Here is a 25,114-nt window from a genome sequence, read left to right on the forward strand (position 1 = left end):
TAGATGAGAAAATATGTTTTCACTTCCTTTAATGTTGTCCATTTTAAAAGGAAATAGCAGTAATTACAGCCCGGCCAAGCACTATGTAAGTAGCATTGACAACACCTCCCAATAACGTCTCTGTTTTCAGGAGAAACTGAAACTTTGCATATGTATTTGTCTCTCAGGCGAGCACTACACATTCATTGATCACAAGCCATTTCCTCATAGCCAGACAACAGTCCACTCTCTCATTAGATGCCCCTACCCCTGACAAGTAAGACAAACCTTTACAGTCACAAGTGAGCAGAAGACTTTCTCTTCTTTGCCTCGTGCAGGGAGGGAGTATTCAGAAACATCAACATTGGTCCAGTCTCAGCAAGGACCTCCACTTTAGAAAGTGCTCACTTCAGCTTAGACAGGAAAAACACAAGAGGGTGCTGAAAGTACCAGCTCTCTTATGGCACAGAGATAGTGGTGGGTGGGCAGTTCTTGCATTGGTAGCATTTCCTGATGCTTTTCCCATCTTAGGAGGTGGGCGATCCACCTCATGAAATAATGAATGGACAAGGGCCAGGGACGTAGAGGTAATGTTCCGATTCAGCATAGACACGGTATTAGGAATCCTGCTCCAATCCAAAAGAGTATCCACCCCTCAATATTTCTAAGTTCTCATGTCTAGGTTTGTTCTCCTATTGTCACTTCCGTTACCCCCCCCCCCCCCCCCCCACCCATGACAGGAGCCTTCCAATACTCGTTATTCCCCCATCCATCATAATACAAATTATGCAAAGAAGCTGTACAGCTTTCAAGATTTTAACTTAAAAAATCGACCTCAAAGACAGTGTATTGTGCAGAAACAAATGTTCAAAATACATGCACAGACCTCTGTAGCAGGCTAATGATTGTACTCAACTTGAATAGTTCATTATTATTGGTTAAGTAAACACTGGATTTTGCAAAGAAACGACAACGCCGCTACACAAAATAGGTCGACACTTATTTATCGTTTAGTGCAACTACAACCATGGTATCTTATGCCGATTGTCGTTATTGGGGGCAATCCTGGAAATATTACATGATGAGATGAAGAGGCCATGGTATAAAAACAAAATTAAGCAATTTTGGTCATTAAATTGTAGTATTTGGTTACTGTAAATTTGTGAAGAGCTGTTCTAGCCACCCTAGAAGAGTTCTAGAATGCAGGAACACCGATCCTGCTATTAGCAGTCCACTTTTATTGGCTTGGTAAGAGACGATCGCAGCTCCTGAGGTGAAAAGACACCTAGTTCAGTGATGATTCCTCCAGTGATGAGGGCCGCAGGCGTGACATCAAAAGCAGGGTTCCATACACCGATACCTGGGGAGAAAGTAGAGTGAAATGTACCAGTGAGCCCAACCGTATGCAAATCTAGACCCTCCAAATACTCACAAAAACACAAGTCAAAATAAAACGTATTTACTTATGCAAAGATTTCGAAACCACTGGAAGTACCCCACTGTGGCGTTGCCAGCATTTATAGCTCCTCTATCACTACAGATGTATGGATTGATCAACATTCCTCTGCTAAGAATTATAGAAGGTACACGATATGCCATGTCACCTCTGCGCAAAATAAACCTTTCCAAACCCAGATGAGTTTTGCCCCTGAGGGTGCAGTCAATAGGTGTTGCAGCAGAGCTGTCACAAGCCCTGTCCTATTAACAAAAGCTTGTTTTTTACTTAAGTAGTTGGGCATGCTTGTCCTGCTACATGTTGACCCTTGTGCTCTGTGGTGCATTAAAAAAAAAAATACTACTCTTACTGGCTCATGTGTGGCTCCTTACCTCACCCCACTTCTTCCATTTCAGACCTCTTAATTTCTCTCTCTACCAATCTCTCAACCCACTCCTCACTCTATAGCTTAACTCTCCGTACCTACCACTCTACCCATTGTACCTCAACTTTTTCCTCACCTCTGAACCACTCTCTCCAGTCTCTACACGTCATCTCCCTCAGCACCCTTTCTACTTCAGATCACTGCAGTCTTACCTCCATTTATCTTGTCTCTGTTCCAGCTCGCTACCTTATCACTTTCTTTAGCTCACCTCTTCATCCATTTGGTTACCGCACATCTCTCTACATCTTAGCTCTTGATACGTCACACTGCTCTACCTTATTTCTCTATCCCATCTAATCTCTCTACCTAACCGCTTAATTTAGCAACTTCTTTGCTCTGGCCTTTTTTATAACTTCTCATTTCACCCCTCTCACTACCTTTCATCTCCTTGTACTTTACATACTGTATATATATATATATATATATATATATATATATATATATATATATATATATATACACACACATATATATATATATACACACACACACACACACACACATATATATACACACACTCACACATATACACATACATACACATACTCACTGACGAAAAAAAGTCCAAAGGGGCATTATAGTTAGGCTCAGATTTCATTTGTACAAAACTAGTGAAATTCTGCAGTTATAGTTACCCAAGCTAACTAGAACGTACACCCTGCAATGCACTGCTTATGACCTCACATACTCACTTATGACATCTCAAATGATATTACTGATGACATCATCCAGTGATTGTGAGTGTTTTCTAAACATTTTTGTTTGTTAAACATATATACTAAGCTACCACAAAAGTTAAATTACTATGCTTTGTGTACTACTCAGTGATTTCTTTCTTTAATATGGTTTATGTGACTGTGTGCATCCGTGTGTGAGGAGGTGTCTAAGTGACTGTACAGGTTGGAAGTGGGTGTCTGAGTGGCTGTATAAGTTGGTGTCTGAGTAGCTGTGTGGGTGTCTTAGAAGATGTGGCTGTATTGGTGAGTGGGTGTGTCAGCGGCTGTATGCATGAGTGGTAGGTCGGTGAGTAGGTGTGTCAGTGGCTGTTTGGGTGAGTGTTTAGTTAAGTGAGGTGGTTTTTAAGTGGTTGTATGGAAGAGGAAGCGTCTGTGGGATTGGCTGTATTGGTGAGTGGTTGTATGTAAGTGGTTGTGTGAGTGGTTGTATGGGCGAGTGGCTCTTTTGAGATGCTGTAGGGGTAAGTGGGTGTGTGAGTGGCTGTATAGGTGAATAAATGGGTGTATCAGTAGCTTTATGGGCGAGTGTGTGGCTGTATTGGTGAGTGACTGGTTGTAGGATCAGGCTCTGTGAGTGGGTTTGCGAGTTTATACAGCCCCCTCCTTTTTGTCCCTAGGTGCAACGCTTAATGGCTACCCTTAATCACTCAAGAAGTAAGCATCTGACAAATTGGATGCAAAAGGAAAGCAAGGGCAGTATAATGATGAGAAGGGGGAACAAAAACACAGTGATAAGGAAGAGTGACGAGCACCAGCTGCTCCTCCATGTCTCCGTTTTTACTACGTGAGAATATAAAAATGAATCAACACGTCTCTTGAATGGACATTCTACAAATGCACCAGACACAGCAGCAGTTTGACACAGATTTACTGAGAAGTACATTTGCAGAGAAACACGTGAAACAGATTGGAAGCTGTTCAATGCCCTATCTACACGGAAAAACAAAATTGTGTGGAGATGCCTGGAAGGCAGCACCACAAATATCAGCTGGGAAATCCACAGTGACTACATCTAAAAATCCACCATCTCCATGGTAGAAATGCCTTTCTCGATATTGCCTGGATCCTCTCACCCATAAGCTTAGGTAACAGGCAGAATAAGCAGACACTATAACATGATGGAAGACATTTTGACGCCTTGCCTGCAAGACCAGAAGGGCATATGTAAAGACCCCAAAATATGAAAGCACCAGGCTATTTCTAAATACGCCAGGAGGGTGGTATGCAGAAATTCTGTATGGATATTCACCTCCTCAAGAAACTCAGTGTGGAAAAAAGGAGTTTAGGAATTATGGTGTTATATTTGAAACCAACAAGTCATGCCTGGGGCATAATCACAAAACTGGTCAGAACAATGCATGGTCAGGAACGATGCAACTGTAATCAGAAAGCATGTTTTAGTTGAAGTAATAGCAAAAAAACAAACACACTCATTCAACACTATATGGCTTCACACCTGGAATGTTTATTGTGGCTGACCACACAAAAAATCTAGGTCTGACAGGAAGCATTTATTTCATACGATAATCCACAAAATTGGCCACTATTGCTTGTGGGCTCAGTTGTGTTCTCAGGACTTGTGATTGAATTCTGACCATACACATTATTGTTGGATCTATTTCCTGTTCGTTATGGAACACTATTAATTTTATCAAGAAGTCAATGACTGATTCTTATAGTCTGGGTAATCGAAGATTCAATATTCTTGAATGTTTCAGTAGGTCTACAGTCTTTAATTTGATAATTCTTACATCCTTTTTCAAAGATTTCTTTTTTGTGAAATCTTTTAAAGTGCGTATTCATTGCCTAACTTCCACAACTCCTTAGGAAAATTCATCAACCCCTTTCCAGAATATTTCAGATATGACAAATTGTTCTACCTTCTCTTGGTGCATCTTTGAGAGAATCCTTTAGAGAATGTCATATCTTCTTTTCAGGAACTAAACTCCTAATTTTCGTAGCCCAGCTTGGCAGTCTGTTGGCAAGCTCAGTAATACAGCCTATCGTTTAGTTACACTTCTATGAAAGGTCATATTGGATGGTCCAACTGGAAGCATTTGTGTCAGTCTGGTTGGTGATCACAGAAGCAGTATTCCGTTTCCATTGACAATTTTCTACTGCAGCATTGCACAAGGGCCATAAAACATTATTATCTGATTCACTCCAATACGCTTCTTTCTCACCTAACACATTTGTGGGTCCTCATTTTAAGAGCTCTGGTTAGCTATCAGTGAGTGTGTTCAAAAATTAATAAATTCAATATGGTTTGTAAAACCAAATTTCTTCTTTTGAAAATTTGAATTTGACTCCTTTTGAACCCATAGCATGCTAAAGTAACTATGGCCAAATAACGAGAAGAGCTTTCACTTTTCTGTACTGTAGAAAGGGGCTGTGTTAGGCAAGGTAATGTCCTGCTTATCTTTGATTGGCTGATTTCCTTTCCCATGGGGATTTTGAGGCACATTCCCACTTCCCATGTCATCTAGTATAAGGTGCTCAGATGGCATTATAGTTTAATTCATAATAATGCTAGGGGTCCATACAGCGAAGTTAGATGGTGATTGTGATGCCGAATTGCGCAAAAAGAGCCCAGACTAATTGCCCTTTAAAGTGTATGAGAAGCACTCAAGAAAAATGATATCTTGGAGGCCTAAAAATGTCAGCATTATTCTTAGCTGTGAGGTTTCTTGTTAATGGTGAACCTCCGAATCAGCAGTAAACTCCCTAGAGCAGGTGACGCAGATTTGAAGAGTAAATAAGATGTCACTATACTAGATATTGACAGTCACAAATGGATATTTGCGTGCATGTGGGTGGGTGCATGCCGCTTCATTAGCACAATGATCAGAATCATTAATTCTTTTTTATTTAGTTCACAGTACCAGTGGCATTCTGAATATATTGTAACTTTGACATTATGTAACTTAGAAGTCTCAAATAAAAGGAATTGCAGTAATCAATTTGTCAAAGTATTGAAGTCTGAATTACAGTTTTCATGTGATTCTCAGCTAGTACACAAATTGTCTTTCTCAGGGTTTGCAAAGTAAGACAGTTACTGGATGAGAGTTCTGTGATGTGTTGTTTGAAGGATAGCTTTGAATCAAATATAGCCCCAGGTTCTTCGTGCAAGCTGAAGGGACTGGAGGGCAAACTAATTCAAGTGACCACCAATCATTTGACCTGGAAGAATTGCCAAAAATCACTACTTCAGTTTTATTTGTGTAGAGGCACAAGACGTTGTTGGTCATTTACTGCATACCTGCACATAGGCAGTTTTTTCAATCCATCACATTCTTGAGAGGAACAACAGTCTACACATCTTATACATTGAGTAGCATCAGCATATGAAAACAAATAGATTGCAAAGGAGTGGATTAATGACACTAAGAGAGCTAGACTAATATTAAAAGAGTAAGTGTCAAAGCTGAGGCCCAGGGCTCCCCACAGATTACATGTTTAAAGCTGGACATAAGTGTTTAAGTATGTTTCGTCAACACTGCTTGAGAACAGTCTCATAGAAGTGAAGTAAGCCAGTTAAGGGCCATGCCCACGACACCAGTATTTTTAAGGTGCCGACAGAGCACTGGATTCAAGCTACCCTGGCTGATGAGGGGTGATGCCCCGAAACTGGTTCCAGGATACTTGTTTTCGGTCCAGAGAGGACCTGGCTTGGCAGTTCAGGCTGGACTGTTCCCATAAGGGACAGGGTCAAGACTTATTTGCATATGGCTGGGTCCAAACTGGGGTGGCGTGGTGAGCAAAAGAATGATGGATTAAACCCAGATCCTTGTGACTGGGTGTGAATGTTTGCTATGTTCAGCAGTCTGTCCATCAATTGTTTATTTTGCATTTGTCACCCTAAGTGGGTAGGGTATGCCCAGACTTGGGTCCCGTGCTCACTGCATGACAGGATTCAAGCTAGCTTGGCTGATGAGGGGTGATACCCCGAAACCGGTCCCAAGATGCTGGTTTCCGGTCCCAGGAGGACCTGGCTTGGCAGTTAGGGCTGGACTGTTCCCATAAGGAACAGGGTCCAAACTGGGGTGGCTTGGTGAGCAACAGGATAAGCAGCATTTTGTCAGAAGACATAGCCTGACATTTGACTTCTGTCTTTGAAGCATAGCAAATGGGAAATGATAACTACAAAATACAAAGGTATCTTTATTTATTGCTCTTTCTCAACCTCCAGAAATAAGATTGGCGACCTACACTTTGGGAAGCGCTCCTGTATAGAGTGTATCCCTTTTTCCCCAAAGAAGAGCAAATCCATTATTCAGTGCCATCAAGATGAATGATATTGTCCGGGAACACTATTAGGGCATGTGCATCCTATAAAATCCTTTATATTGAAAATAGTTATTCACTATTGTTAACATTTCAGAGGTGTGTGGGAAGGTCTGCTCTATGCAGACAATATTGGTATCCCCTACATAACTACAGACACACTTTTACAAAGCAAATACATCCATAAGTTATATTCATACATCAGTGTCATAAATAGATTCAATTTCTTGCACATTCCCATGTCGCAGATGCTGAACCCCATGGGCTGACTTCACGTATCTGGCATGGCTCTGCACCATGGTACAGCCATACTGGTGGGAGGCCACTGGAGTCATCTCCGATAGTAGAGCAGAATATCTAGGTGTACACATTAATTGACCTACTGAGCTATTCCTAGATAAATGGTGGTGATAATGTTATTGACCAAATGGATGCTGGCCATTACCTGGCTGCACACCTTGAGCCTCAATGTTAAAACCTGGCTTGTGGATAGGATTAAGTGCTACACCTTGGCAGAAGGATGCATTTCCTACTGCCAAAAGCAACACCATCACACAATATTTAGGGCTCCTTCAGGGAATATGTTAGTAAGAGTACAGAGGACTCAGACTAGCACTTGATGCACAGCTGTGGTGTGGACAGGGTTGGGAAGTCCTGGGATGAGGGAATACTCTACTACCTGGGGACATGTCTTTCTTGCGCTTGGGACTATATGGACAAATCCAGGCAGGATTTTGGTATGCTAGCCTTGTGCAGTGTCACTCAATAGTGTCAGACGCTCATTTCATTACTAAATAGAGATTTTACACAGTGTGTCATCATGTAGTTCTACATTAAATAAGAATGCGAAACTGGAATTTGCATTGAGTTGTAGGTTACAAAATGCAAACTATCAATTACAATAAATAAACTCAGAATATAGCTATCCATAGCAATCCATCTTATATTCTTAGAAAAAGTGAAATGCCATGTTCGTTCTCACACTCTTTGATTATCCAGTCAGGCGTTGTTATTGATTCCACGAAGAACTGCATGTGGATTTAGAACATTGAGAAGTAGGATCTTTTTTGTCTTTGGCCCGTCTCACTTTAAATTCTCTTGATTTCCAATCAATTCACCTTTTAAATCTTCCATAAGACATGGTTTTTCTTAAATTATTCTTCATCATTTCTTATTATGTAGTAACTTTGATGTACACTAAATGAGATTCAGTTTATGTGTTTCAAAGGAAATGTCCTCAAGCACCACTAGCATGCTCACAATATTTAACATTTTACATAATCATTGCAAAAAAATATTATATTATTTTGGTATCATGACCAAATTATTTTCCATGAGTTTGAAGGATTCTGGGTCAGAGTCAGACACAAGGGATATTGTAAAACGAATTTCCAAAACCTGTTTAAGCACTTCTCAGCATCCATCTCAGTCTCGCCTAGTGCTGCACTCAAGCTCCACTCTCTATACCGTACTTTTCTCTCACTTGGAGCGGTGGTGATGCTCCCCTCGCAAGCCCATAATAGAGCCTCGTCTCATGCTGCATTCAAGGTCTGCACCGCCTTCAAGCATATACTGGAGGATCATCTGAAGCAGTGATCAAGCTCCTCTCTAGTTCACACCAGAAGCACACCTGGTGCTGCGATAAAGCCCTGCATTCCCTCACAGCCCATATCAGAGGTTCACCTGGAGCAGCGATGCGGACTCCATTCACATCCGTCAGCTCCTGGCCAGGGCGTTCCTCGATCACAATTTTGTCTCCTCCTTCAAGGCTCAGGTCACAGGAGGTGCTGGGGGCTGCCACATAGAAGGGTATCCCATGGTGCTTTGCAGCAATAGCCAGCTGATAGGTTCCCACTTTGTTGGCAGTGTCTCCATTAGCCACAACCCGGTCTGCGCCCACGATGACAGCTGGAAACAACAACGTGGAGAGGAAATAACGGAAAAGAAGAGCAGAAGAGGAGAATATAGACAATGTCCTATCCATGCAGAGGCTCTTTAAACTGCACACTAACCTAAAGCCTGGATCTCCATTATGTGGCCAAAAGACTGGCTCCATGCACACACCCCTACTTTCAGTTCAAACCTTGTACTATGTGGAACCACAGACTAATGAGTTTCTGGAACACGAGGGGCATCTGAGCAGTGGCTGCGAACATCCAACATCCACTATTCCGTCTGTCAAAGGTTTTCAGACATCGAAAGTAACTGCTCCTTAATGTTCTTTTTGAGACGTTTAAAGGGCAATGAGCTGCACTAGTATAGGAAAGTTGTGAATTGGATTTTGAAAGTACATGAGTCTAATATCCCTAAAACGATTTTAAAACCAGCATTACCCCCACGTGCTCCCAGTTCTTTTAGACAATGAAACAGTCTCACCCCCCACCCCCACCCCCCCCACCACCAAATATCCCCGCCTTTGCTTTACCGTTCCCCAGAGATTTGAGGCTGTGAAATTCATATGTAATTAGATGAAAGGACTTTCTTGTAGACACCAGTTAATTCTATTGCACATTATTACATTTTGCTGACAGTCTGCACAATGCTTAAACGTGAGAAGAAATGTACCATGGGATCCAGTTTATACTAAAAAAAAAAACACACTTCCTAAAAAGGTCCTCCTTGTGCATTATGCCAGATTGCATTATCATATTAACTCAAAAGTAATCAGAGGCGCAAGTCACACCCACCAGACACAGCCTTCTCCTTCATTGCCAAAGAGGCCATGCTGTCCGCAACAAGTGTGGATGGGATCTTCTCATAGACCAGCTCATAGGCGGTCAGCCGAGCCCCCTGGTTGTAGGGCCGCGTCTCCGTGCAGTACACATGTGCCAGACGGCCAGTAGCATGCAATGAGCGCACCACTCCTGCAGAAGTGAAAGGAAAAATCGAGTTGGTATAATAAGCTTCAGCAGTTCTAGCACACTATGCAGACTTTGCAATCCAAACACTGCTGCCAGGGTTTGAGGATGGATCCCAGCAGGGGAGGTTGCACTGCCATACGGCCCCACCCAAAGAGATCAGAGAGGCGCGATTTCATTTCTGCATTCGATCCTTAAAAACAATTTACGGTCAAGCGGTGGTGGAGTTCCCTATGCTTCTCTCAGTGGAGGTTCATTCATCAGAGAAGTGCTCTGGAGTGGAAGTATTAAGAGGAAGATTTCAGGACTTTTTTCCATGCTCCAAGCATTTTGGAAGGTGAATGTGGACCTCTTCTCTATACTCTTGGCTACAGGCCATTTATCTCACAGGCAAGCCCTTTTGCTCCGGAGGGCTGAGCATATAGGGGATGTTGTAGAAGGAATATGTGGACTCTCTTTTGGGCTTGTGTCAGGGTTGCACGAGGTGGCAGTGCACTGGTGATCCAGATCTCTGATGTATGCTCCAGAGGGTGGATTAGGTTGCGATCCTTAATGCCAAAGTAAAAGGCAGCCTTCTCATCAGAGATCATTTCTGGAGAACAAGGAGGAGTAACCCCGAACTCTCCTCACTGATCCTGCTGCACTGGTAAACCACAATTATGTTTCCATCTTCCTAGCATACACATGAGGAAGCCCTACCTCTATCATGCCATCAGACCGTTTTTTATTGTTATTAATAGGGCACACAAGGCCCCTCCAGATCATTTGTATGAAGTTTCTGGAGAGTCAAAAAGAGCATAGTTTTTTCCAGTGTACCTCGGAAGCAGCGCCCCTTCGAATCCTCCACCGTAACTCACCTAGAGCAGTGCCATAGCCAGCTGTTGCCAGGGAGCCGGTATTGCAGTGGGTCAATATAACAATGTCCTGGTTTGGGACCTTCTGCAAGATGTGGTTTGCGCCATGCTCCCCGATTTGGCGGTTATCCCCTATGTCCTTCGTCAGCATGTCTTCAGCCCATTGAATCACACTAAGGTGGAGGCAAATGAAGAGGTGAGATCTTCTGTAAGGGAATCCAAGAGGTGATAACTGCTTCAACAAACACAGGTGGATGGGTCAGACGATCTGCAGGGAGAGCAGAAAGGAGAGAGCTGTTGCAGAGAGAACAAGGCAAGACCTGCTTCAACAAGGCGAGAGGTGAGATTTCTAATGCAGGTACAACAACGGTAGAAGTAAGACCTCCCACAGTGCGAAAAAGTGAATCCTGGTTAAGCAAGAGCAAGGAGGCAGAAGAGACATGCTGTGGAAAGAAGAAAAAAATGGAAGGCTACAGCTGAAACAGACAGGTAGGACTTTGTGTGACCATTAACACCTCCAACTTCCTCAAGCCTGCGACCCTTTCAGAGAAAGTGCAGAGTCAGGAAATCTTACTCTGACCACGTACAGAGCTCTGCTGTTTTTTAGTGAGGTTCACACTATAAATTATCAAACTGAGTATGGCAAACGTTTTAAACTGATTCATAAATATGCTGTACTTATCCAAAACCTTCAGGCATTGCATGGGAGCTGGTCCAATTGACAACAGAGGCAAGGACTTCATAGATGCAGGGACAGAGAGACCAGAAAACCATTTGTAAAACAAAGCAAAGAAACTGCACTTCTTGAGAGTGACAATGGTGAGCTTCGCTGATGATAGAGCATATGAACAGGACACAGAACAAGATCTGCTTCCCCAGACCCACTACATTTTGGAAGAGCAATGAATAGGAAGCTTAGGATACAGAGACCTGACAACAGAAGTAGTGCTATAGAGAAATGTAGTTAGACTCTACTGATTCACCCCTAAGAATCATTACCCAAAGACCAAGGCTCAACTTACGAAGTGGTGAGGTTTACAAAAAGAATGCAAAAAGATGGAGTATGGCGTGTTTGTGGGTGTGTTGGATGGCAGTCGATTCCATAATAACCAGTTACCTGTTCTGAATACTCTCAGAGGTGGCGTCTGGCTTCTCAGTTTCCTGCTTGACGAAGGCTGTCAGTTCGGTGGCAGCTCGAGCCATGTTGACGGCAGTGGGGCGTGAGGTGACAAGGTACGTCAACGACTCCAAAATGAAGGACACCAGGTCATCTTTCTCCCTCTTCTGACTGTGGTGGAGCTCTACGGCTAAGCTCAGGCAGCCCACAATAGCTATTGCTGGTGCGCCACGCACCTGAAATACACCAGAGTCCTGTTTGCCATCTGTAAACTAGCTCCCATTCCCTCAGTCTAGGAGTTACTCAACCTATCATCAACCACCACATCTGCACTCCTTCCCAAACCACCACCTGCAACATACACATCCAAAATCCAGCACCCATCCACATAGTAAGTGCACCCCACAAGCCAGCTCCCCTTTGGTCATTGTACAGCCTTGTAAATTATCTTACTCTCCCACCAACTGTGCACACTGAAAACCAACTCCCACCCAAACAATCTTCCAGTCAACAAATTAGAACTTTCTTGTTCATTTGTTTTTTTTAGTTTTGTATAGCGTGCACTCTACATGAGCACCAGTTAAGTTACAGAAAGAGACATTCGTTTTTGGTAAGCACGGGATGTTAAGTGATTTGCCCAAAATCACAGGATGTTGAGCGTCCTTTCTGAGACACAAACCCAGTTCCCCAGCTTCAAGGTTGACCGCTCTAGCAGTTAGGCCACATTCTAGATGTCGAGCTCCCAATGTCTGGTGTAAGTAGCTTACTTGGCCATAAGATCCAAAATGGTTTCATGCCATGTATAAGTACCTTACACAGTCCTGTTTTTCAAAAATCTGTGTGCACTAACATGAAGCAAACAAAAAAAACAGGGAAAGATACCACAGTAGACAAAGGAATATCTGGTTTTCTTCAGTTACAATAAAATTATTTTGTGGTCGTAAAAATGTAATTCACAGTGGTCTCTTTTAAATCGCAACATTTCGGTATATTGGTCATACTTTTTGCAGATGAAACTTATAATCCGCATACTCAAAACTGGCATATCTTTTAAGCAAACATTCCAACACTTGGGAACAGATATGAGGGAAATGTATTTTTTTAAAACTGGGATCGTACGGGGGGGGGGGGTGTTAATGAGAGTGCCGTCAGCCAAGATAACCACTTAGGGATGAGGCTTCACCAACCTGGTTACTATATACATCATCATCTGCTACAGGAATATACTATTGCTTGTAAAGATAGGAAAGTGATGAGATGGGGGATATTGGGAATCCCTGTAGGTTTGAGAAGTGCAGCAATCTGAAAGTGAAACCTGATAGTATCAGTGAGCCACTGGGTCTTGGCTGTGGGGAAAACAGGAGCTGGGAGATGGAGAGAAGGGACCTGCCCTTGTCTATGCCTGCGGACCGTGAAGATTTGAAGAGCTGGAGTACCCAATCTTCATGTTTTAGAGGTGAGGTCCATCCAGCCGCACGCACTGGTGCTCTGCATTGCTTACCAGCTGAGCATGGCAGGCCCAGGTCTGGTGGTCTAAGACAGGCTTGGTGCACTGAAGGAGAAAGTAGCTTGCACCATGGCTGGAGAGACTGCAATGCAGATCAGGTTGATCTTCCGTACCGGACTGGATTCCTGTAGGGGGCTCTACTTGCCAGAATTAACTGTTGGTGGAGCACGGGGGGCTGGCTAATTGCTGTGTTCCTGCTATTAGAGTGGACATGGATCACACAACTAATGTTGAAACATACCCTGTTCTAACACTGAACAGATGTGCCATACACTAACCCAATGCAAAGGTGCGAGCTGAGTGAGAAATGTGAGGTGTTTGTGTGGCTCCCGGACTGTGACAGAGAAGATGCCCCCTTTTGCTTTTGGGGGTCCATAGTTGGCTTGGGCCTTGGAGCTTTCTGGTCTTTAAGGAAACAGAGCTACAGTGCAGGGTACAGGGTGGGACAGCTAGACCTGAAACTAGAAGCGAGCAGGGCCAGAGCTCGTATTTGACACCTGCAATATCGCTAACGAACCTGACAGGAAGGAGGCGGCAGAGGACCCACTCCAACATGACAGCGCTGGCGTGAAACTAGACACTGAGGTGATTGTGCTGCCACTCGACATGCGAAAGAGCCTCCATACGATGGAATCCAGAATTCACACTATGACCATAAGACACCATCGCATGAACTAAAGGGTGGAAAAGCATTCTCAAAAATGTGATTAGGCCAAACATTGTATTTATGACCTGGAAGAAAACACCAGGGTGAGGGGGAAAAGACTTTGAAGATGTAAAAGGTGTTAGATGTGATAACAGCAAAAAATGGAGACCTTGATGCAGTAACCTTGCTTAACAAAATATGCATACTAGAGTACCGACTTCTCTAAGGTAGAGAAAATAGAGCCTGACAGATTCCTGCAGCCTCAGAGCACGCAGAGACTACTGTGACCAACCCATAGCGGCTGGAGTAATTTGCCTCTGATGTCCCGGGCTCATCCTACCATGGCTCTGTAAACTGGGCCAAGTACAACTACCTTAAGCCCCTACTTCTCAGTGATGATGAGGCTTACATCAATCATCATTTGCTGGGCTGACAAGTTCACAACCCTGATGACTGAGTTCATGACTCCTGCAAAATCATTGCCTCCGGGGCTAAGCTCCAGCCCCAAACAACAGAGTTGCAAAGATAGCCCCTGTGAGCTACTTGCGGAAACCCTACAGCACCAGGGACTTTAAGTCTATCAGGAACTGGAGCAAAGCCACCCCACCCTTTCACAACTCATCACAGGGAGGGTTGTGGTCAGCAAGCTATACCGGCCTGACCTCACCCTGTGAGGAATTGTAAAAGGGTGAGTTTGATGCTGCAGGCAGCAAGCTCAGCCATAGAACCTGCAGTTTGTTATGATAATTATGCAGGTTTCAGTGTTCCGCTTCCTGCCCTGAACTTGAAATGCGTCGCTGTGTTTGAGAGAAGATGCACTGAACATCTCAGTGAGGCTTCAGTCCTGTGCTCCCTTTCTGCAGTTGAAGGCCCAAAGCAGGATAGAAATAAAACGACACTACAGATATTTGTTTTACAAAAGAGATGCGAATCCGCAGACGAGAAGGACTCTGTGCTAGCCCCAAGGTCAATATGTGTCGGCTGTGTGATCCTTTCTTTTATAGTTTACCAATTTATGGCACTGCTGTGGCTTAAATGTTACAATGCATTTGTCCATGTGTGTTTTTTAATGACATGATTTATGAGTCTTTCACCACATCTCTTCGCAAAACAAAAGAGTAAAACAAGTCACACATGGAGTTCACAATGATGCAGCCTTCGAGTACAAGTTAAAACAGGGCAGCTTATAGTAGATGGTTTTTATCTTGTTCCTCTTTCAAAAGTGATGAGCTGTCCGACCCATAACACGTCATAACAAGCATTGGCATAGCCAATAGGTCTCGCTTTTGGGACCTTATAAGTATCTAGTTTTGCAGCACAATATCCTTGGTGCAACAACATCAGCTGTTGCATGGCTAAACCTTGTACCTTATACAAGTTTAGCCATGCAACAGTTAATGTTGTTCCACCAAGGATATTGTGCTGGATAACTAAACACTTAATGTCCCAAAGGCGAGACCTACTGGCTATGCCAATGTTTGTTTAGCGATGTTGTGCAGCATGGATAAAGAGGAACCCCCCATTAAAAAAAAAAGATGCTATTATGCAGTCGCAGCAGCTGTGTCATTTTGTAGGTAAAAGCACAACACATGAACGCACCTGCAGCGTGCGTGTGAAGTTTTCTTTTTATTTCTTTTATTTAGTGATCCAAGTTGTACTGGTAAATAAAGCAAAATAAAGCAGTGCCAAAGCTTTTTTTTTTTTTTTAAAGGTAGGTGGAGGGAAATTACGAAAGCAGGGCTCAGAAGCAACACGGAGAGTACTGGTGCGGGAAAGATTACAGAGGATGGAGTATGCGTGTGTGTGTGTGCGCGAGCGTGCATGTGTGCGTGCCTGTGTGTGAGAGAGAGAGAGGGGGAGAGGGAGAGAGAGAGAGCGAGCGTGCATGCCTGTGTGTGTGTGAGAGAGGGGGAGAGGGAGAGAGAGCGAGCGTGCATGTGTGCGTGCCTGTGTGTGTGTGTGAGAGAGAGAGAGAGGGGGGGGGAGAGAAGGAGAGAGAGAGCGAGCGGGCTTGCCTGTGTGTGTGAGAGAGAGAGAGAGGGGGAGAGGGAGAGAGAGAGAGCATGCATGTGTGCGTGCCTGTGTGTGTGAGAGAACGAGAGCGTTGTAGGGAGAGCGGGTATATCCAATCAATGAGAGGAAAGGCGCCCCACGGCACCGGTTCTCATGCAATCTTTTTGTGTTTTTAGGTATTTCAAATGCTGTGTTTTTCGGACCTCTATACTATACACACACGAGGGACAAGCGGGGAGCGTGGAGTAGAGCAAGAAACGGTGTGAGGGAACGCACACACACCACCCTAGCCTTTCACAAACGCACCTACTGCCGACTCCGCAGCTGCAGGAGAATCATTACCAGGCACCAGCCCTGAGCAGCTGGAATTAATGATGCACCACCACTGCTGGAGACTTGACAGGGCGCAGAGGCCTGCCTGCTGTCAAGCCATGGCCCTATTAAAAGCAGTGAGCACCAATGAATGCCTTACTGTGCATAGCAGAAGTCAAAAGTGCTTCGGCACTGCACACTGCCACCACCACGCCACCAGTGCTGGAGGCCTGAAAGGGAGCAAAGGGGTCCTTGTATCATACCACAGTCAAGCTAAAAGCACCAGTGATGGTCTTACTGTAACTACCCCCACCACGCCACCAGTGCTGGAGGCCTGGCAGAGAGCAAGGGGTCCTTGTATCATAATAAAAGCACCAATTAATGACTTACCGTGCGTAGCATGAATCGATGATGCTTCGGCACTACACACCAAAGAAAGAGAATGCATGTGTGCGTAAGTGCCTGTGTGTGTGCGCGAGGGAGAGAGAGAAAGAGGGTGCGCATGTGTATTGTGTGTGAGAGAGAGAGAGGGAGAGAGCATGCATGCGTGTGAGAGAGCGAGAGCGCACATGTGTCCGTGCGTGGGTGTGTGTGAGAGAAAGAGAGAGAGTGCATGTATTTGTGTGTGTGTGTGTGAGAGAAAATGTGCATGTGTGCGTGCCTGTGTGTGTGTGTGTTAGAGAGAGAGCGTGCATGTGTGTGAGAGAGGGGGAGAGAGAAAGAGAGCAGAGAGCCTGCATGTGTGAGTATGCGTGTGTGTGTCAGAGCGTGCCTGTGTGTGTGTGAGAAAGAGAGAGAGAGAGAGAGCGTGCATGTGTGCGTGCCTGCGTGTGTGTGAGAGAGAGAGGGAGAGAGGGAGAGTGAGAGAGAGCGTGCATGTGTGCGTGCATGCATGTGTGAGAGAGGGAGAGAGAGAGAGCTTATGTGCGTGAAAGCGAGAGAGAGTTGATGCTGCATGGCAGAGCATGTTGGGGATCCCACAGCAACCCTCGAACCCCTGTAGGCATGTGTTTCGTGGAAAACATGAATATGACTCCAAACTTGAGGTTTGTAGGCGTGTGTAGGGCACCCTGCCATCCCAGAACAGTAGACTGGGTGTTAAATCTGTTAATTACAAACACCATTAATACAATGCACGCATTGAAGCACAGAGGTTTCGAATCAGATGAAGGTCTATGTTGGTTTTGATTAGATGAATCGGGTGGCTCTGTATCATAGGTTATTAGACTTGGATTCCTGTACTGGCTTGATGTATTGAACTTTTATGAAGCTGTCTTGTTACGCATGATTTAATTACGAGATGTAAATATGCACACTAGTTAATTACAATCTTAAATTTAGTAATATTAAACTGTTTAGCACATTGGGGGTTGTCATGGCTTGACAAAGGGATTGGTTTCCGAGAAGAATCCGATCTGCACATAGTTATTGTAAAATGTTTATTATTGCATATTATCAATGTTTATTATTGCATAATATCACTGAATTACACAACCGGTACCTGCAAGCCTTTAAATACAGGAGATGCCGTTGCTATTTAAGGCCACGGGGTGGCAGTGGTAGTCTCTCGAGTGGTGCGCGGCCGTCGCGCGACGTGAAAGTGATTGCGATCATGCGGGCGGCGAGCGATGTGCTTAATGAGCATGAGGAATGCCATATGGCGCCTCAGCTCAAGCGCGCGCCCGAGCACATGCACTGCAAGCTGTAACCGGCGGCAGCATTTTTTGAAGTCCTTACTTAAAGTCTCGCCAGACCAGCGAAAGCGCTGGGTCAGGCGAGACCTCAAAAGCACTCTTAGCACCAAGCTTCATTGGCTTCTTCTCTCCTGTTTACTAAAACTATTGATTTTAGTCTGCACCATTGTTACCGGATCAGTCCTCTCCAGTAAAACAAATATCACGCCTCCCTGCAAGGTCTATCCTCTCTTCTCACAAACCCTATAGTCTGCACTCGCAACTTCATTAATGTGAAATTGATGGTTTCATTTCACAGCCCACCACTTACAAGCTTCATCGGGAGCCACTGGCTGCTAGAAATTGAAATATTGTCCTTGGACATGCAGCTGTTATGCGTATACAAAAATGTACCCCATCAGGTCAGCATGGAAATAGGAATCTACATGACATGCGTGCCATGCATTGCCTTAACACAAATACCATCTGTGCTGCCCTTACTTACTATTCTTAATTACCAGTCCGTGCCGTTCAAGAACGAAGACACAAAAACAAGAGAAACTAGAAGGTGCAAAAAACAAACAAACAAAAACACCCCTCAACGGTCTCTAAACATCGCCTAATTTTGAACCTTTTGGGGTGTAACATGGGTCATGTCACACATTGAACTCCAATGTTTAATCTCTATTGCCTAACACCCAGTACGCACACACACATAATATATCATGAAGGCATGGTATCTGTGACGGGCGAGGCACCGCGTTGAGACATTAATATTGGCAGCGGTATGGCAATGGACTTTTGATGCCTAACCCACTGGGGTTTTATTATTTCGAACATGGACGGATGAACGACACAAGGCCCACTGGGGTAATATGGCAGCACTACAAGTCACATAATGCTTAGAGGCCTGTAAGGGCGGGGCTAATCTTCAATAAATTGGTGACTGCCCGTTTGTGTCTCATCCTGCTTTGCTGGTGAACAAGGGCGCAAGCCTGAAACGCGTACAGCCGAAAGAGTAGGTTTCAACGGCTGTTCCACTTGCTGCATTCTCTGCGAAGGAAGCAAAACTCGCCTGTGCGGCCCCTTCCATAAGGTGCAAACTTGTTGGATAGATATATATATATATATATATATATATATATATATACACACACACACACACACACACACACACACACACACACACACACACACATACACGTTGTTCAAAATTGTACGTAGGATTATTTAATGCAAAGCCATTTCTATGTGATCATGTGCGCTAAAGAAATATTGAAAGCTCAGTTTGTATAAATGACAGTAGTTCTAGTAAAAAAATGTGTACACATTTGAAAAACTAACAATTTGAGGTGGTTTAAAATGCTCCCCAACTGCTTTTTGAGAATATGCAAATACATCCATAAGCTTGAAAGCAAAAGTGATGATTATTTATTTTAAAAGCAAGCAAAAAAAAAAGGGGGACTTGAAAATAAAATGTTATGCTAAACTACTGTGCAACCTTGAACACCATGTCTGTAAGGTATAATTTAAATTTAATTTCATGCCGCGGCTCGGATAATAGTGCATGAGGTACTCCTGGAGGCGGGGGCCGGGGGGAGGAACCCGACGGGAGAGGGGTATGAGGGGAGGGGCCTCTGGACTAGAAACTGCAAGCTGCTGTTGGAGGTTGTTTTAGTTGCTACGCTGTAGAGGAGACAGCTACCCAGTTACAGAATGGGGAGTTTAGCACTGTTTGAATATCTGTTTGGGGATGTACTGGGAAAAGCACACATTTGGCGACAGAGACGGCGATATGGCTGAGGTTACAGCATCGCGCGTGGTGATAGATTTACTAATGGCCCCACAGGTTGCAACTTTGGACAATGCTACATGCCACTCATTTGGTGTAACATATCCAGATGGAAATGCGATGTGTAATGAGACTTTACCATATGATTGATGTAACTATGCTCTCTGCTAAACTGATATGTACTGTATGATTCTAACTGCAAACTCAATAAACAGATTTCTAAATAAATAATTTAAATTTAATTTAAAAAAATCAATATTAAAATATATCTATAACATCTTTATGGGGAATATGAAAATAAATTAGGGGTCGTATTCTTAAAGGAAGACACAAAAGAAGACCCACAGGTGTATGCCCTTACATTGGTGCAAAATTAAGTATTTCAGGAATTACCAAGAGTTGCAGAACTACACCTGGAAACAGCACTCCTGACAAACTTGCCAATTCCATTTTTGCATGAGCAAATATACATCTGTATATTTGGTAATGTGAAAATCTATTTAACAAGTGCAAATTCACTTTTCCTACATTGCCTTTTTTCACACCCAGTAAAAGGTTGTACTTCTGCCTTTGTCAAGAGCACATTTCCAACCTTTTCCAGTGTGGGAAAAGGATGAAGTGAAGTTGGTGAACACCCTTACACATGTACGTTTGTGTGTATGCAGAGATTCACGGGTCATTCCGATCAAGAATTGGTACATCCTGTCTACAACCACACTTTTTGATATCACTACTCACAATTGCATCTATTTGTATGCCGTTATGCACACTGAAACAATAAACAAATTTAAAATAAAAAAAGTGTGTGTGCATATATACAATTACGTTTATATAGCACTTACTACCCATGACTAAGTGGCAAAGCGCTTTTTTCGGCGAGTAGCGCGCTACTCCAGAACCAAATAGGATTAGCGGTGAATTAGTATAGTGAAATATGACATTAATTTGAGAGGTGGATATGTTAATCTGTTCTTAAGATTGGGAAGGATAGAAGATGAAAAGATTTGTATTCATATAGCACTTGCTACTCCTGATATGTGATTTTAAAATATTGACACAGAGGCAAGAGAAATCGCACCGTCACATATAGTGAAATTATTGAAATAATGCGGAGCTTTGATAAGGAGGCGCAGTCTTATTTTCGGCTAGTTGCACGCTTCTCAGTAGACAGAAAAGGATTAGTGGTGAATTTGTAAAGTGAAATATGATATTAATTTGAGAGGTGGAGATGTTAGTCTGCTATTTGGATTGAAAAGGATAGAGAAGGGATGGAAGAGGGAAGGGTTAGCATTTATATAGTGCTTGTTCCCCTGAGGAGGTGCTGTTGCACCTTTCAGCAAGTAGCAGGCTACTCTGGACCCCAAAAAGGATTAGTGGTGAATTAATGCGGGGAAAAAAAATCCACTTAACTAAGTGGCAAAGCAAGGCTGAACAGGCAATTATTTGCTTTTCAAACCGCTTCTAGTTTTAGATTTTACATTCTTCAGCAAAGAGCGTAACTACTGAACACAAGATGTAGCAAGCCGCTGCAGAGGTTTGCATGAGGAATCTCTAGCTTTATATTTACTGACTCAAACCATAAACAGCCCTAATTTACTATAAAAAAAAAGTCGGATCTCTTTAAGACCCTTTCGCCTAAAGTAAACGAGCAAAATCACAGTCTGACGTTCATTTACAACAAGCATTTACAATGCAATGGTCTCGGCATTGTTAAAGTTAGAGCTATTGGCATTGCTCATGACATTATTTTTGTTTATGTTTTTGGTTTTAAAACATTTAAAGAAACGGCATTGTTATTTACAATGTCAATAGCTTAATCACTCTCAAATGCGAGACCTATTGCATTTGCACCCACACACAGAGCCACACACACAAAGCCACCCACACACACACAGCCACCCACACAGTCATATATATACACACACACGCACACAACAAAAACAAAGGTTAAGGAGCGAGAAAATAAATCAATTTTAAGAGAAAACAAACGTATTAAAACTATACGTAGTAATTCATTTTCGAATTTTTAAAACCGATGTAAACAAGAAGTCAAACGATTCTTAGCACCTCATAGTAACTAAAGTCCTTTTGGAATACAATGAATATCAATATTTAGTTGTTACAGACTCAATGGGGTATAAGTTAGGAGGCAGGGTTTACCATAGCATAAACAATAATGCACAGCAGAGTTTACCCTTTTCTTACTTTTATCTGCGATTTTCAGGGAGTTTTTTTCCCCCACATCAAGCACCTTTGCAAATAACTTTAGAGGAGTGAGCAGAAAATCAAATACAGTTTTATAACCAGTGTAATTACATTTTGTAATGAAATTCAGGAGGAGCAGGAGTTATCATATGTACGGTTAAGGTATTTTAAACAAGGACATTTCAAGAAGGGTTTATAGTAGATGACTTGGTGAGCACCCGTGCTAAAAGTAATCTGCGTGGCCCGAGAAGCAGATATATTCTTGAAGCATTGGATCTAAAAGTGAAGTGTTTCCTGTGCTTCCAACTGGTCAGAGCCCACCGGCGATAGCCCGAATATTTGAAATATGGTTAGGATGGTGAATACTGAGGCATACTGTCCACACACGCCGACCTGCAGGACTCCAGGGGTTCAGAGGGGTTCATGCTCGCCAGACAGGTGTCAGCCCTACGACTCCACATGCATATATTTGAATGCATTTCAATAACTCCCACCCTTGTAACCCCACCACCGTTTCGCTGCCAGGAACGGATCCCCAATTTATGGGTTCCTGGAACATATTTTTTTTATTTCCAGCACTGCCTATTATGCAGGTTTTAGCCAAAACGTACAATGGGGGGTTGGAATCCCATTTATATAAGTTTAGGGATACGCGGTCCCATAAAAGTTCAGGGTGGGGTCTGCTGACGCTCTGGTGCAGGCCAGAAGGCTGTAGTCGACTAAAACCAACATACTCACTAATTTCTGGTACGTTCACAAGATTCACAGGGGTCTTCTAGCTGCCTCAAACACGAACTGCAGACAGAGAGGCAAAATCACAAAGCAAAGAGTCAAATAGCCGGAAACCAGGATGCGCAGTAGCAAAATCCTGGGCCATAAATACAACAGGTACTGTAAAGATTGCTCCCGCGTGCTATCCCCCAAACCTCTCTACTCAATCCTAGGTACAGTCTATGGAGCAACATAGCCAATGAGCAACCGATAAACTCCACTAGCCAATCGCAGCACAACAGTTATTTCAACCAATTCAAGGCCATCATTCTTTCCCGCCAGCACTAGAATATGTCTATTGCTACCTCATTGGTTACCAGTGTTTGAGTGACTGGCTGCCAGTCTGCCAGGGCATGGACATTTTCTGAAATTTAAAGAAAAGGGGTTGAAGCTTCAATTACAAATGTGTACAAACATTAATAGCTCATACGGCAGAATCTAACATCTGGTGTACAGTTATCCATTAACCACCAGTGGGTGCACAGGGACAGGTTTATTGTTCTCTTCTGAACATGCCTAGTTAGATGACCAGTGCCTAGTAGTACACAAAAGCGCAGAATGCATGCTGTGCATGTTGACTCAAAATTCAGCAGCCTGTATGGCAGTCAAACACAATGACACCGTGCTCTGTATCTAAGCTCTGAGATGCAATTTCCATCCCATAAAGAGCACTGAATCATCATTTTAATTGGGATATTATTCTTCTTCCATAACGCTAAAGCACTGAAATGAATCCTATTTAATCTTTCGACCTGAGATGTTAAGTTATTCCGTGTTGAAATATTCATTTTTTTTGTAGTACTGTGAAAAAAAGTACCAATGCATTTTGACCGAAGTGCTTGACCTGGAGACCGGACATCCATCCTTCTAAAGGTAGAATGTGCTCCAAGTCCAAACATTTAGGGGTGCTGCTTACGGGAGTTCTTAAGTACAAGGTATATTTAATGTAGTCGATGTAAAGGTCATGTTTGTGCATTTCTGTTTTAGATAGATTGCGGGACGCCATTAGCCACAATCATCACGCAGGCATTTATGCGCGCGGCAGATAGAAGTGATACAATATTTCACAACAAATACGATGCGGTTCAACACAGGACGAGGTGAAACGTTCACAGCCCGCGAGAGCCCTCTCTGAGGGTTTCCCACTCAGCACTTCCGTTGCAGTGATAGATGCACCAGGTTCAGCAGCAGCGCGGGAATATCACATGGAACGCGATCTCGCAGGAACCTCACGTATTCCCGTTCCAAGATGGAGATTGTGCTGTGAACCAGGCACGGACCTTGCCAACGGATGAGCAGCAGCAATAAGCAGGAGAGATGGCGCGCCTGGTCGCAGTCTGCAGGGACGGCGAGGAGTTCCCATTCGAGAAGCGACAGATCCCGCTGTTCATCGGCGACACCCTGACGGTGAGTGAGGGCGAGGGCAAGAGTGGGTGACCCGTGGTGCGAAGGTAGCTCGCCGACTTTGTAACCATCTTTCTCCGAGGTCAAGCAGAAATGCCTCGGAGAAACGCAGCGTCGTTTTTGGATTCGGGGGCGTTTTTTCTTTCTCTCCTCTACCCATTGGCTGGAACGTTTACATTCCAGAGGAGAGAAAGAAACTAAAAAACACGCCCCCGAATCCGAAAACGACGGGGCTTAAATGGACAGACGCCCCTCTCCTCCAATGGCTGTCCTCCGTTTAGGAAGCCAGCCAATGGAGAAGAGGGGCGGGTCCAAGCCCCATTCTAGAAAACATTAAATCTCGCCAAGCGAGACTGCGCAAGCGCAGCCTTCGCTAGCCGAGATCTAAAAGCAGGTTTGCAATGGCTTGCTAACAATGTCATCAGCAAGAAAGCTGACACAACAGAGCTGAAACTATACCATGGATTGTTTGTTTTCTCAACCGGAAACCCTGCCTCTCTCGCACAAGTCACACGGGCCTCGGAAATCACAACCGAGTCATAAGCGCCATTAAAACAAAAGCGGTACCCCTCACCTTCATGGATCGGATAGTTTCCCAGCCCTGCTGCACGTTTGTGACATTTTCATAGACACTGGCGCGCGGCAGCAACAACTGATTAAGAACTTGCAAAGAACCACGCCGGTAACGCAGCGACTCCAGCGCCATCTTTCAAGACGAAAGTGTCATTTCCGGTCAGCATTGGAGGGCCATTTTAGCTGCGGACCGTGGCCATCTTGGGATTGGATCGTTTCCCTATTCAACGACTGAGTCTGCGAATGCAGGCACCGCGGTTGTCGCGTGTCACCTCATTTTAACTCGGCAGCGTGAACTCAGCCACTCTGTAATATAAAGCAGTACCAACATTTTTCGATTGAACTGGGACTTCGACCCACATATCAGCGTTAAAAAAGGGCTAGCGCCGTAGCCATCAAATTAATAAGGTAAACTGCCCTGAAGCGTAGAGGCGTTCCTCGTGGTGCGCGATTCAAATAGGGAGCGTGGACTGTGAGCTTCATTTCCAGGTTGAGCTTAGGCAGCGCAT

The 25,114-nt window shown here is 43.9% G+C and overlaps 1 protein-coding gene across 1 annotated transcript; it reads right to left on the bottom strand.

The window, feature by feature from the left end:
• On the bottom strand, nt 1–25,114 carry MRI1 (methylthioribose-1-phosphate isomerase 1). The gene is made up of 6 exons (XM_085600490.1): nt 24,607–25,114; nt 11,710–11,945; nt 10,596–10,765; nt 9,568–9,744; nt 8,564–8,788; nt 1–1,339 (listed from the first exon to the last, which is right to left on the bottom strand). The coding sequence occupies exons 1-6, from the start codon at nt 24,736–24,738 to the stop codon at nt 1,203–1,205; spliced, it is 1,077 nt and encodes a 358-aa protein (XP_085456616.1). The 5' UTR covers nt 24,739–25,114; the 3' UTR covers nt 1–1,202.

The sequence above is a fragment of the Triturus cristatus genome, chromosome 4_2 (assembly GCF_964204655.1).
Source record: "Triturus cristatus chromosome 4_2, aTriCri1.1, whole genome shotgun sequence".
Classification (NCBI taxonomy): Eukaryota; Metazoa; Chordata; class Amphibia; order Caudata; family Salamandridae; genus Triturus; species Triturus cristatus.